This window comes from Pangasianodon hypophthalmus, chromosome 3, assembly GCF_027358585.1.
Source record: "Pangasianodon hypophthalmus isolate fPanHyp1 chromosome 3, fPanHyp1.pri, whole genome shotgun sequence".
In the NCBI taxonomy this organism is placed as follows: domain Eukaryota; kingdom Metazoa; phylum Chordata; class Actinopteri; order Siluriformes; family Pangasiidae; genus Pangasianodon; species Pangasianodon hypophthalmus.
Window position 1 is genome coordinate 16,586,383 of NC_069712.1, and position 13,546 is coordinate 16,599,928.

At 39.1% G+C, this 13,546-nt stretch overlaps 2 protein-coding genes across 2 annotated transcripts in view; one reads left to right on the forward strand and one right to left on the reverse strand.

Moving 5' to 3' along the window:
• Window positions 1-13,546, reverse strand: part of wdfy4 (WDFY family member 4) — a 47,529-nt gene that overhangs the window by 12,532 nt on the left and 21,451 nt on the right. Inside the window, exons 34-51 of the mRNA XM_026935861.3 lie at window positions 13,231-13,357; window positions 12,825-12,976; window positions 12,503-12,741; window positions 11,487-11,608; window positions 11,184-11,375; window positions 10,919-11,022; window positions 8,693-8,770; window positions 8,331-8,522; window positions 8,069-8,156; window positions 6,894-7,066; window positions 5,387-5,535; window positions 4,687-4,807; window positions 4,503-4,588; window positions 4,350-4,412; window positions 701-743; window positions 473-592; window positions 263-380; window positions 3-112 (exon numbers count right to left, since the gene is read on the reverse strand). Of these exons, the coding sequence (XP_026791662.3) occupies window positions 3-112; window positions 263-380; window positions 473-592; window positions 701-743; window positions 4,350-4,412; window positions 4,503-4,588; window positions 4,687-4,807; window positions 5,387-5,535; window positions 6,894-7,066; window positions 8,069-8,156; window positions 8,331-8,522; window positions 8,693-8,770; window positions 10,919-11,022; window positions 11,184-11,375; window positions 11,487-11,608; window positions 12,503-12,741; window positions 12,825-12,976; window positions 13,231-13,357 (2,277 nt within the window). The remainder of the gene's footprint in view (window positions 1-2; window positions 113-262; window positions 381-472; window positions 593-700; window positions 744-4,349; window positions 4,413-4,502; window positions 4,589-4,686; window positions 4,808-5,386; window positions 5,536-6,893; window positions 7,067-8,068; window positions 8,157-8,330; window positions 8,523-8,692; window positions 8,771-10,918; window positions 11,023-11,183; window positions 11,376-11,486; window positions 11,609-12,502; window positions 12,742-12,824; window positions 12,977-13,230; window positions 13,358-13,546) is intronic.
• On the forward strand, window positions 1,327-4,523 carry lrrc18a (leucine rich repeat containing 18a). The gene is made up of 2 exons (XM_026935874.3): window positions 1,327-1,803; window positions 2,974-4,523. The coding sequence occupies exons 1-2, from the start codon at window positions 1,795-1,797 to the stop codon at window positions 3,730-3,732; spliced, it is 768 nt and encodes a 255-aa protein (XP_026791675.3). The 5' UTR covers window positions 1,327-1,794; the 3' UTR covers window positions 3,733-4,523.

Sequence of the window (13,546 nt, forward strand, 5' to 3'; positions counted from 1 at the left end):
ACCTGCAGGGAGAGGAAGATCTGAGAGAAAGGCTCCATTCTCACTAGGTATGATGCCACTATGATGGCTGAGGAATAGTGTGTGCAGTAATGACATTGTGCAGAGAGCTCACCTACAACAGCCATAAGCATGAATCATAATTACTGTTATAATCAGCTCATCAGCTCGTAATGAAATTAAATTTCAAAGATGTTTCAGAGCAAGTCTGCAGAATAGTTGAAACTCATTTAGCTGGTGAACAATGATATAAATGAAATCTTACCATCATTACTGTCTACTTCATTATATCGCTGGATAAATTTCTCTCTCCTTTTCTCATTCTGAGCACCCATTGGTTTGGACAAATCCCTGAATGATGTTGGGGATGACAAATCCAGTGTCTAACAAGCAGAAAAAAAAATGTGTTTAGATAAACAAATAGATAGCAAAGAATGAATGAATGAAAGAAAGAAATGTATAAAAAAATTGGTACCTCTGATTCATAATCAGCAAGGATCCATGGGAACACTGGATACTGCATCAAATCATTGTATGACCGTCCAGCAAGTGTGTTCAAATGCATGAGGTATTCAAAATTGCTCATTTCTCCTTTCTGTTTAAAAATGAGGTTAGGTACAGTCAACACACTGCATGGAACAGAATAACACACGATTCTCAGTAATGCTATACTGCAGTTTGGGACAAACTGCACACACATTACCTGCCATTTAGCAGTAACCATCTTGTCAAGGGCTGCTGTCTTTCTGTACCAAAACAAAACACAAGGACCAGCTTACACTAGGTAACTGCATTAGAATATTTTTCAAAAAATAAATCACATTCTGATGCTGAAAAGTAAGAGTTCTGCTGTGATGAAAACATTCTTATTGGCGTTGCATGGCAACAGGCCCAGAACACAGAGACACAGAAAGACACAGAGGTTCTATGTTACGGAGCAACAAGAGCGGCCTGGGAAAAGGTAAGCTTTCTGATATTTCACAGTAACCTGCCCTGAGATAGCAAATGGTGCCATCTATGGGACTTTTGACATAACAATCAACTAGTGACAGTTTCTGGAGAAATTTACCAGCATGAATGTAGAAGTGATAGAACCTAATTTAGGATAGACAGAAATCAATCTAGAGACAAGTATTATATTTGAGACATTTTAATAGGTATCTCAACATGCAGAAATTTCAAGGATTCTTTGTACACATATATGCTGTTAAAGGAAATTTACTGAATAATAATAGGTAAGTAGGATCTTCTACAGCCTGCACACTCTTTACATGATATATTAAAGTAAATTTTGCAATACTTTTAGATTACCTAAACTCATATAAAGTATAAATGTGGCCTGATACTGGAAACGATGCTTTACTCATTGGTTCAAAAGCATTACTGAACGTAAGTATATATACTGGAACATTCAAATGCTAATGCAGCATTTCTTTTCCTTTCTCTCTGGTGACTGCAGCCAGTAAAAGGAAAATAAATACTCTGCACCTCGGGCATGTGTTGCTTAGCAGCAAAGTTAAACAGGACAAAGCTGCTTTTGCCCTCCTGCCATGGCTGTGTGAGGAGGCAGTTTCGTTTTTATCTGAAGCTTGTCTGAAGGTTCTCTACTCGCTCTTTCAGCTGGATTTGTGAAGCTCATTTAAAACTCACGAGTAAAAGAAACAACTAAGTATTCCTCCTTTGGGACGAGGTGAACTAATGCTGGACAAGAATGGCTGATTGACTGTAATACAAACAAGGATTAACAGCAGTGACCAGACCAGTTCTTACCTGACCACATTTACACAGAACTGCTATATGAAATTGGTAAGTAGTGAAATATTCTATAATGAATAATTATTGTGCAATACTATAAAACAACAAACTGAACTGACATCTTGATTTAATGCAAAAGAAAGTAAATAGTTATGAATTTATTTGAGCACACAATCAGATGTTGGAGCAGTGCTTCTATTCATGTTATCTACAAAATAGAGATAAAACAGCAAAAACTTTACTTTGTATACCTTGTCACTAAACGTTTTATTATATCACTATATAATATAAACATTATCACAATATAATCATCAGCAGCCATCACTGAGATGTATTGAACCTATAGTAAATTCCAGTGCATTCCTCACCCCTCCAGCTAGATTACCTTAAATGATCTGCTTTAAAACGATGTTAAAGTCCCTATTACATTCAATATATCAAGGAAGTGTGTAAACATATAAATGAAATCCGATATTCAGCTCGGTTGATTTGCCAAAGTATAACACATGAAGATAAATCATACTATTGGTCAGCTCTCCATAATTGCACATGCTTGGATGCAAAGGACTCACACAGAAAATGGAATAAAAACAAGCTAAACCATATTAGCCTTGTATCTATATGCACTTGAATATGATTAATGAGTCACGAAAGGGCCCGAAGGGCTTACAATGCAGCCACTCTTCTTCTTTAATAGGGAGGTGTGAGGTGCACGGGTTTTAAATCACTTCCCCGAGTGTCATTTATCAAAGCACTGATTTGACTCTATCCACACAACAGCTCAGCCTGTAAAAGCCACTCTGGATCAATCAGCTGTAACACAAGCAGCTCCCACCCTCACCAGCAACAGTCCCCACCCCCCCACCCCAACCCCAAATTTTACATTCATTGCTCTTGTCCTCATTGCTAGCTGGTATTAGCCTCAATTACAGTGCAGTATGATTTTAAGAGATCCCTTAAGGGTGAGATGGGTGAGTGAGCTGGAGTGTAAACATTACACTCTGTTCATTCCCCAAAAGACCCTTCATTCCCCCCCAAACTGCCTCAGGGCCTACACGGTACCACCACCCTTATGTAAATAACAGAGATGCTTTGTCATTAAGCTGTGCATGTTTAGTTAAAGATATTAGATCCTGAGATAACAATTACACAGATCAGGTTACGACTTAATCAGCTTGATACCAATGTGAAAAAAGCTTAACCATTAATCTGTGTTCACAGAGCACCATGGCTAAAGGGAAGAAGGGTGGATCAAAGGGCAAAAAGATCACCTTGAAAATGGCCAAGAAAGCCCTCAGGGTTACACCTGAGGGAAAACGACGGCTCGATCTCAGCAACATGGGTATTGACACCTTTCCAAAATGTCTCCTAAAACTGACTGACCTGGAGGAGGTGGACCTGAGCCGCAATCAGCTGAAGAAGATCCCAGAATTCATTGGCCAGCTCATTGGTGTGCTCTGGCTTGACCTGCACAGTAACTACATTGAGCAACTGCCGAAAAGCATCGGAGAGCTGGAGTCTCTGTGCCACCTCAACCTGTGCAACAACAGCCTGGACTCGGCTGGTTTACCTGCTGACATTGGCAACCTGAGGAACCTGCAGACGCTCAACCTGGGAATGAACCGACTCACTGCTCTTCCTCCCACCATGGCTGCTCTGACCAACCTGAGAGAGCTGGGCCTGTTTGACAACATGCTCACTGTGCTTCCAGATTATATCCTAATGTTGCCCAACCTAAAAAAAATCAACACCAAACGCAACCCAGTAGCCTATGCTCAGAGAGACGCCAAAGACACAAGAGCAACTGAAGGCCTGTATTTGGTGAGGGAGGAAGATCTGTGTAAGCTTTGTCTGGAGAAATGCAGGGAGGAAAGGCAGAGACAGGAAAGGAAACAGCTTTCACATCAGTCTCAAAGGAGAGGTAGACTTTCAGGGCTGATCACACCGAACTCAGTGGTACGCAGCAATCAAGAGCTGTGACACTAGACTTCATGCTGCTCTACTTACTGAGGCCAACTAAAGGAACTAAATTGCATAATATCGGACATTTTGCGTTTTATTTTTATGTTTTTGAATAAATTAAAATACATTATCCAAAATCCATGAACGATTCCATGAATATAGTGTATGTAGTTAATTAATGAAGAAATGTAATTATTAGTTATGTATAAGCAAACTGTTCTGACCTTGCTGAGTTTATCAATATCAAGTTCAGCAATCAGCAATCAAGTTCAATGAGTTCAGCAATATCAAGCCGAAAACAACAAAACACCCTATATGTATTCTACATAAAATAAAAAGGAAGATGGTGTAATTTGTATTATCAAATTACGGGAATTAGTTCACAGTCACATAAAGTAAAAAAAGCAGTTTTTAATCGGAGGAAGTTTTAATTCTGCAGGCAGCAGTTACTGGCGTGTTTCATCAGATTGGTTGGAGGATTGAGGATTGAGAGAATTTCTGTCACTCATTAACAATGTGTATACAATGTCTTTCCCAGAAGCCTTTAGACATGAGCTGTCTCCTCTCAATCTGCCTTTGGTTTTGAAAAGGCAGCTTTGGGAGAGATGATGGTACAGAAGCACAGGGACACTTACCTAACAATATGCATGGCCTCTGTCACCCCTCTTCCCTTTAATGAAGGCACTACAGAGCATAATCTAGAGAAAGAACACAAGCAAGATCAATCTGGCTTTGCCCTGTCTAACCTCACGTACTCATCGACTGGTATACACACCCACATTTCCCACCTTTTAAAAGCACTGACATGATCTTTGTTCACAAACACCAGAAACACTGAAGAACCGTTCTTCATGAAGATTTCAATCGCGTTTTCCTAAGGGTTATAGAAAAAAAAAGAAGCTCAAAGAGTATGTTCAAAGAAAAACCAACACTTCTAAATCAATGGTTTACTACAGTGGCATTAAATCTGACCTCAAGAAGAAAACGCATAAAATGAGCCTCTTTAATGTCCTCGTATGACCAGCGTCTGCAGGCTGGGTTTACTGAGCTCTGCTCCTTCTTCAGCATGCCACAGATATACGAGTCTCGCACACTGGAATGCAAAGAAAACATCAAAAATTTATCTGTGAAAACATACAGGGGAACAACTGCTAATAGTAAGCTAATCAATATTTTGAATTGAAATTCACTAAAACAACAACAGATAGCACCACATGTTTATTGCATGTACATTATTATCATGGTATTTAATCACTGAGTTCACAAAAAGTGAAACTACGGTGAAGTACAAATTTTTGCACACCCGTATTTCAGTATGAAGGAACCCTCAATACATACAGTATAATGCATGTTTTACAGATGTTTAGGTTCAAACCTGTTTTAAATTACATTCAAATAAATTAACTAGAGCATGACAGTGGGGAGGTGCAAAGTTTTGAGCATGTTAATAAATCTACTAAATCTAATAAAAAAAGTCTAATAAATCTAATAAAGTCAGCTAATAAATGCTGACTTGCACTCAAATACTGTAATATTTAAGTTTCCAACATGGTTTTAGGGGGAAAGAGTGTAGAATAGAAAAGAGGGGATGAAAAATCTGGGAGAAAAAAAAGAAAATCAGAGCAGATCTGAAAGTCAGTAAAGCTGAGTAGGAGCAGGAGAAGGGCTTTACCTGGTGGGATGGTGGTTTACACTGCACACATCCCCACTGGAGGTGAGTGTGAAGCCCTCACACACATAGAGATCTGCCTTCCCAAACAATAACACTCCCTCCACTAGCATATGGCCACTGACAACAGCCACACACTGCTTGACTTTGATCTGCAACAGGAGAAACACAGTGCTTATGGCTTTAGAAATATCACATGCTTTCGATGTGAATATGCGCACGTTTGAGATATTTCAATACCTATAACTATACTTTGTTTTGAATCTAAGAAGGATGCACATGCAGTACCTCTTTTAAGCAAGCTGTTAAACTGATGGGCTGGGCAAGCAATAGTTTATGGACTGTTTTTGGATCTGGGAAAAGCATGAGTGCACTGAATGAATGAATGAATGAATAATGTAAATGTGAACACCTCTTTTAAGCTAGCTGTTTAATTGATGAGGATAAAGTCTGCAGCACTTGCCTCTAAACCCTTGCTCTAGGGCGAGGATGTCAAAGAGGCACAGCCCTCTCCCTGATTGATCGCTGTTACCACTTCATTATCTACAACAACATGGCGGCGAAACAAAGCAAGAGAACTAAAAGCATGGATGACTAGTGTGTTTGGGAAAAGGGGCCGGAGCACTGCAGGCATTGTCCTGTGATTATGCACGGCTAATTTTATTGTCTCCCTTCATTTCACACCATGCGTTTGCACCTGGCCTCAGCGGCGGCTCCGCAGCTCCGGGCCCTTGGGACGTGGGTCTCCAAAACATATGGGGCTCTGCTGCAGCAGCAGCCGTTCCTCAATTAATACAAATCAAATCAGAAGATATCCTCACCATGCCAGCGCCCCCTCAGCGCCAAGCAGAGGGCCCCACTGTTTATTACTAGAATTAATCAATGACATACACAGAATAGCAAAACACTAATTGATTAAAGCCTAGTTTCAATACATGATACACCTGGTGGTTAGTCTCAGAAACTAAAAACAGAATCAATTCTGACCTATGATGTGATTCTGATGAGTCCAAGTGACCCAAAAGGCATATTTTAATGTCATGCTTAAAGTGATATTCACATTTATATAATCCATTCATCTAGCATGCTATGTAAAGCCACAAATAAAAGAGATTCAAGCAAGACATCACTTGACATCATATTCGTTCTTGTGTCAATTTCTTTCCATGCGCACACAAGCTAATGAAGATTTTTCAATAACTGTGATTTTGGGTCGTTAGCAGTGCATGTAGATTAATAAGCATGGAACAAACTATTCATCTGACAAACAGCACAGCAGGATTCGACACCCTCAAATAGAAACGTGAGGTCTAACATCACCCCCTACAGCTCCTTATTAATACTTCTGTCAAGAGCTCACTCTTCACTTTACCCTGTCAGTGGGAACGCACAGCTTCATGCGTGTAGGCGTAATGATACTCACACAAATGTCCTAAATAAAGTGGAGCTTTACACTTGGGACTGGAAGCTAAACAGAGGTCAGGTGCAGTGTGTGTTGGGCAGCGCTCACCTCCTCATTGGGAGCCAGCTGCTGTATTATGAGCTGTGACTCTACACACTCCTCATAAATATCTTCAGCAGGACTCGAGACCTCAGTCAGTGTGGGGAAGAAGGTTAGATGCTCACAGTCCAGGCTAGGCTCCTGCTTGGCCTCCCTGCCTGGCTCACTCAGAATCCTAAGCTCTGACATACAGAGAGAGAGAGAGAGCCATAGACAGAGAGAGAGAAAGAAAGAGGGAGGGAGAGAGAGAGAAATTAGATTTCTTCAATTTATCTTTCAAGAAATAAATTATGCTCTAGGGTTCCAAGAATGTTGACCCTAGTTGACGTAAGAATAACAAGAGAAAAGAAAGGCTTTAAGTAATATCTAGTCTTGGTAAATATAAAACAAAACAGAGTTTTATTTCTTGTCACATAGCTCCTATTTCTTACGGTGGAGTCCAAAACACAGCATACCATTAAAACAAAAATAAAGAATACAAAGAAACTGAATTTATAGCAAGTTATTTACACCACACTAAGTTAGATTTCACATACGTTCTTTCACTTCTATCATGTGTAATAAAAAATAGTGTATGTTAAGGTATTCATATTATGATGACAGTGAAAAGCAAAATGGTATAAGTTCAAAAGTTTGAAGTTCCCTTTCTGAAAGTGATTAAGTGATAAGTATTCTCTCATAACTTGTATGTCCGCGCCTGACCTTTATAACTGCCTCCAGCCACCTTCATATTATCTGAACAGCTTTTGGATCCTCAGTTGTAATATTCATCCCCCATATCCTAAGAGTTGTCTTGTCCAAACATCATTTAATAATATTTTAACATTTTCGAGATACATTGTAAAACAGACAAACATTTTACTTTTTTAATTTCAAATTAAAGGTTCCTATTTTTGCATCTGTGGACACATACAAATGCCTGTCTTTAGGACAGAGATCCCCAAGCTGTCTGTTTCCATGGATATGGTTTATCTGTTTCTAAGCCAAGCTGAAGTATGAAGTATGAAGAAAAATACAATGTATTAAAAAAAGGATGAAGTATGAAGAAAAATACAATGAGAATTTTACAATTAGTTTGAGAGCTGCATTACTATAAGAGAAATATGAAAAATTATGGTTTGGGTCTGTGGGATGTGCATTGCTAAATAGTGAATGGAACATGGCGGTTAAAAGTATCCTGATACCTGCATCTGCAATGCCGAGTTCTGCCACACCTCTGCTCTCGTCTACAGGGCCGTGTTTCACACATTGTCCTGACAATAGGGATGGAAGCTGTAACAGGAAGTAAGGTTGTAGATGAAGGCATGTTACATATGTACAGCCAAATACAGCCCAAAGGCTTAAGATATAAAGCAAATAACAGCATGTACAATATATACTCCAAATAGAGCAAAATAAACTGTGACAACAATTCAACCATTCCTGCTGTCATTAACGACCCCTGACCTTTTTTGAGCGCCTCGCTGCCTTCCTGCGAATACGGAGTCTGGTGCGGTTGGGTCCCTCAGCTGCATCCTGCACCCAGCCCTGGTTGATGAAGACTCCTGGACCAGGGCCAAACAGCCCCCTCTCACGAAGCAAATCCTCCTCTGTCCTCAGCCACTGAGCAGCCATTAGCTCATTCTCATAGTGAAGCGCCTGCACAGGACACAACAACCCAGTCATCAAGGATTCCAAGTGAGCAGCATGGTGATTTAAATCATTTTCCCAAGTGTAATATAAATTATATGCTCAGGTTGTGAGTTCTAATCCATATGATCTTAAATTGTTATTCACTGTAGTTATCTGAAGACAAAATTCTGCCAAACCTGAATGTGATTCTTCAACAAGGTCTCGAACATCTCTTCACCGATCTTTCTATGGACTTCTAAGTCTCCCAAAAATGTCTTTGAGAAAAAGATAAGAATTATAAGGACTTATTTTTTGTAAATTACACATCCAGGAAGCTATTTTGCATGTATGCAGTTAACAATTACATTTCATAAACTGCATTCATCATGCAAACAAGCTAGTGGCTACTGAAACCTACAATAACCCCAGCTCCAAATGCAATCGTGTGTTCTCAGTGTGTAGTAATTAAGTTAAAGTATAATATCAGCACAGTGTGAAGTGGCCGCTGGCCCTGTGCCACAACATGTGCCCAGCTGATATATTACACTGATTGGCATTAGCCCTTCAGGAGGCCTGTGTACAATATCATTAATGCATTCAGGCTAATATTTACTTAAAGAGTCATCAAGTTAATCATCACAGTGGTCTCCTCTCCAAGAAACTACGAGACCTCATTGTAAAGCTTGTCTCAGGAAGAGAGTTAACTCCCCCTCAGAGACGGGTACTGAACCCTGCATCCTTTGCCGCTTAACTTGATACGACGATGCATCCTTTAGGCAAAGGCAGTGCAGTGCAAGCAACTATACTGATGAGATTGGCTTCTTTGGGGACAAACACATGTGGCACCATATTTTAGTAATTTAAAATACCAAATAAATCAATTAATAGAAGTCTGACCAGAAAGTGCAGCAAGAGCAAACCAGCCTTTAGAGAACAAACATTTCCAAATTTAAACAATTCAATTCCTAAAATCTGATGGAATAATATTAATGACATTATATAATTTTGAAAAAAATAAAGTCTAAATAAATTCATAAAACACACAATTGAAGAGCATTATCAAACCTTTAAACTACTCAATGACTAGTCACCAAATTAGCAAGAAAAGAAAAATCACCGTTGTGCCAGATGGACAGGAGGATTTGGAAGTGTTACAAAGTTAAATTCACAGAAGCAATTATAGCTTCATTTTCATGGATAAGCACTGAATCATCTAATCGTATTCCTTTATTTAGAGAATCATAAGTAGTATATAGCATTAATTACCCTATTTACCAAACACAAAAACTTATTGGCCTCTTAAATGTGCCACATTAAATAGCAACCCCTCTGCAATTATCATCACACTGATTTACATTTTAATTATTTTCCAGGGAAAAAAAAAACATCACCTTGATAACATAACATAATGTCAGCTTCATTCTGAGACATTGCTGAATGTGTAATAAACTTAACTTGATCATTAGACCATGTTAATTATCTTTCTGTTAGGAAGATATAATTATGCTGCCAGGAAATTTCTGACATTAATTGAGAGAAAAGTTGGAGCTGTGCTGTAAGGAGGAAGTGACATGGATATCACTGAGCATGTCCGAAAGACGTCCTACAATGTTCTGGAACTTTTATACTCTTCAATATAAAGAAGTAAATTTAAAGAAATTATTCAGAAATGTATAAAAATGCAAAGTCGAATTGTAACAAGAAAACTATATCAATTCATAACTTTACTTGTTCTTTTGATGCTAGCATGACAGATAGAGTAAAAAATGAAATGACTCTTTGCCCAAATTCTTCACAGTACCTTTCTGAGAGGAACAATTCATCAAAGCAGTTGATAGGCTGTCAGGAGTTGATATGATAAAGTATAACACAAAATGAATAATGTTTTCATCAGATTGTGACTGCCTATAATTACCACCCCTGTTTTTGAGGTGGAGACGGAGACGCCAGCAGTTGCACAGAAACGGTAATTTCATGCCTTGTGCCTGAGTAATATCTCTGTGCATCCTTTTCCAGATGGCGACGTCTTCAACGGTGGGGACTAATGATGTGGGCCGAGTTTCAGGGGGAAAAACAACAATAACAGCGTCTTTAACCTTCACCAGCAAACGCAGTGTTCTACCAAGTGTTCCCGTGGAAAAAATTAACAAATATCAATTACATTGCCCACTGAGGTGTACTCAGCTGTAATGATCCAAATTGATTTCGAAGACGGATTGAGACAGTGCCACAGGCTAGGTTGAGACTGCTGGGTGTGGTGACTTTGGGAAGGTGGTAGGGCACAGTGTCACTGGGCTAAGCACCTGTGAATAAGCTCTCACTTAATAAAGTGTAATCTGCTCTTTTAGGTAACACAGGGGTCCACAAAATCTCTAGAACCTGTTTGATCAGATTATAAAAAGAGCCAAACTGGTGTATCTTACCTCCACCTTAGAGTCTGTGTCTGTTCCAGGTGTCCTCTGAGGTGGGCGACTGCTAAGAATACTTATCTTTCTCTGGCCAATATTTAGCTTCTTCTTCTGACCGTCTGAAGAGAGAATGGTTAATCTGAGTCATTAAGTAGCTTCACTGCTCTATAGAGTACATTATTATCATGTTGGTATTTAGTCTAAAAACAGAAGAAAACCAAATATCTAAAAGCATGTTACTAAAAGGTCTTTAGGTAAAAAAGTAGGGAGAAAGACTGACCTATAAAAACCTGCCAGGATTTCATGGCTATCTCCTCCCATAGAGGGCTCACATCACTCATAGAGACCAGGGTCTCCTTTCCTGCCTGCTTGGCTGAAAGGTCAATCTTATAGGCCTCCTCTAGTGTGTGTCTTCTCTCCTGCATGACTATATCCCACGTGCTTTCCACAAGCTTCAACAGCTCAGACTCCACTGCACAAGTAAAAATAAAAAAACAAAAAAACAAAAAAACCCACAAAACTTATACATAATGACTCATCTGGGCAGAAATTAGTTGATCTATAAGGAAAAAGCCCAACTCACCCTCTGCTGAATTAGGGATGTCAACTGGGGCCATCACTCGGTTGTTCTTGTGGGGGAAAAGATGTCGCCAAATTTTTCTGGAAGTTTTCTTATGCATTTCACACCCGAATCCCTCGGGAAAACTGAGAGAGCAGAATAACACTACTGTCAACATTGACTTTAATTATCTATTGCAGTTATTATGTTTTATTTTTAATATTATTGCCCTTGACACTACAGCACTGTTGAATTCTCAATTCTGATTGGTCAAAAGGTGTTGATTATTTTTTTATAATAGAATGTCTCTTGCTGTAGTTCCGGCTGTGAGGCAAATCACAAGTTTATATTATTGTGATGTTTTACCATTTCTACAGTAACAACCTCCATAGGATATTGTATGGTGGATGCTCCATATAAACAGAATAAAACTGTGTGTATTTGTTGATATAATGAATCTTTCTGTAAGGAGATGTTTATTTAACATTTTGGAAGGAGTCTCCAGTGTCAGCTCTTTGTAACAGTGAGAGGTAAAGCTGTTTCTTTAAGTTTTCTGACACTGCAAAGTGTTCAGGAAGGGGAGTTTTGCAGTTTCTCTGTAACATGACAAGCTTTTTATTTACCTAAATGTGAGGGAATAATGGATAACACAAATAATAACAGCACCTAAGCTGTTTCAATGTTACACATGATGTAACAATAAACGAATAAAAAGTACAACATGCCATTCTTTAATAATAAAAAAATGGTTATTGTTTGTAGATTTGGGGTATAAGAGGAATAAAACACTTCAAGATGTGCTGTTATTAAAAAAAATTAGTTAAAACACACCACCTTGTTGATTATTTTCCTATACCTGCACACTTCATAGTGTTTTATTCCTTAGTTATTATCATTGTTATAGAATAATCGTAGTATAGCAATACAACTGACCTCTATTGTTCATTTCTAACTTATTTTCTAAATTATTTCAATATTTTTGGTAAATATTTGTTGTTGTTTGTCTGCCTGTGATAAGACTAGCATGGAAATTGCTTGACCTTCCTGAGCGGATGAGCAGAAGGCAGTGCAGCAGGCAGCTGATAAAGTGGACACTGGAATTGTAGGTAGCCATGATGATGTCCCAATGCTGTTGCAGCACGTGGAGGGTCCTGAGGATAAGCTCCTTCTCAGCTGGGGCCTGCCTGGGACGGGACAGGAAGTACAGCACGGCCCTATTCAAGCTCTTATATAGGACAGAGACTGTGGCCTCACGCTGAGGCTGCCTTCTCTCCAACGCCTGCCAGAGACACAGGATTTCATGAAACATTGCAACAGTCTGCAGGAATCAGAAACCAGGTCAGTATCAGATAACGCACGCACCATGGCTATCTGCTCGACTAAAAAGACCAGCAGATTTTCTGGATCCACCACAAACATGCCATTATAGAGTTTCTTCACCAGCATCTTACTGAAGAAAGCGACATTCTCAGACAGTATGGTAAACTTCCCCTCTGAGCTGTATTTGGATGAATCTGAAAGTACAATCCAAATAAAGAGCTTCTGAAGAGCAGTGTGTAGTCTGTATTTAATGACAAGTTATGGATTCATAAAAAAAGACAACACAGAAAAAATGCAATGAGCAGAAATATTTAAAATTCTATTATTAAGGGTTAATATAAGTCTGTATCAGAAATGCAAGTAAAGAGTATAAATATAAATCAAGACTCAACATTTCAGTATTTTCTCAAAAACAGAAAATAAAAAAGCCTGATTAGGAAGACTTTACCATCTCTGGCTACATGTGTAGACTGACCCCCTTCCTGCCCGGTTATATGGATAATGTCCATCAGAAACTCTAACAGCTCACTCTGAAAGCTCTGCTTCTGCTCCTGACACACGTTGTCTGGAGAGAACTGAAAATACACCAGTGCAGTAGTGAAACAAATACAAAAACACATGCAGACTGACATTTGCAACTTTAACACACCATATGCTAAGTCAATCCCCATTGCTTGTAATTATAATGTCACGTTAGCCAGCTTTGCGAAACACAGAGCCTTCCACTGGGGTGCAGATGTGCATTCGGTGCACGTCCCTGAAAA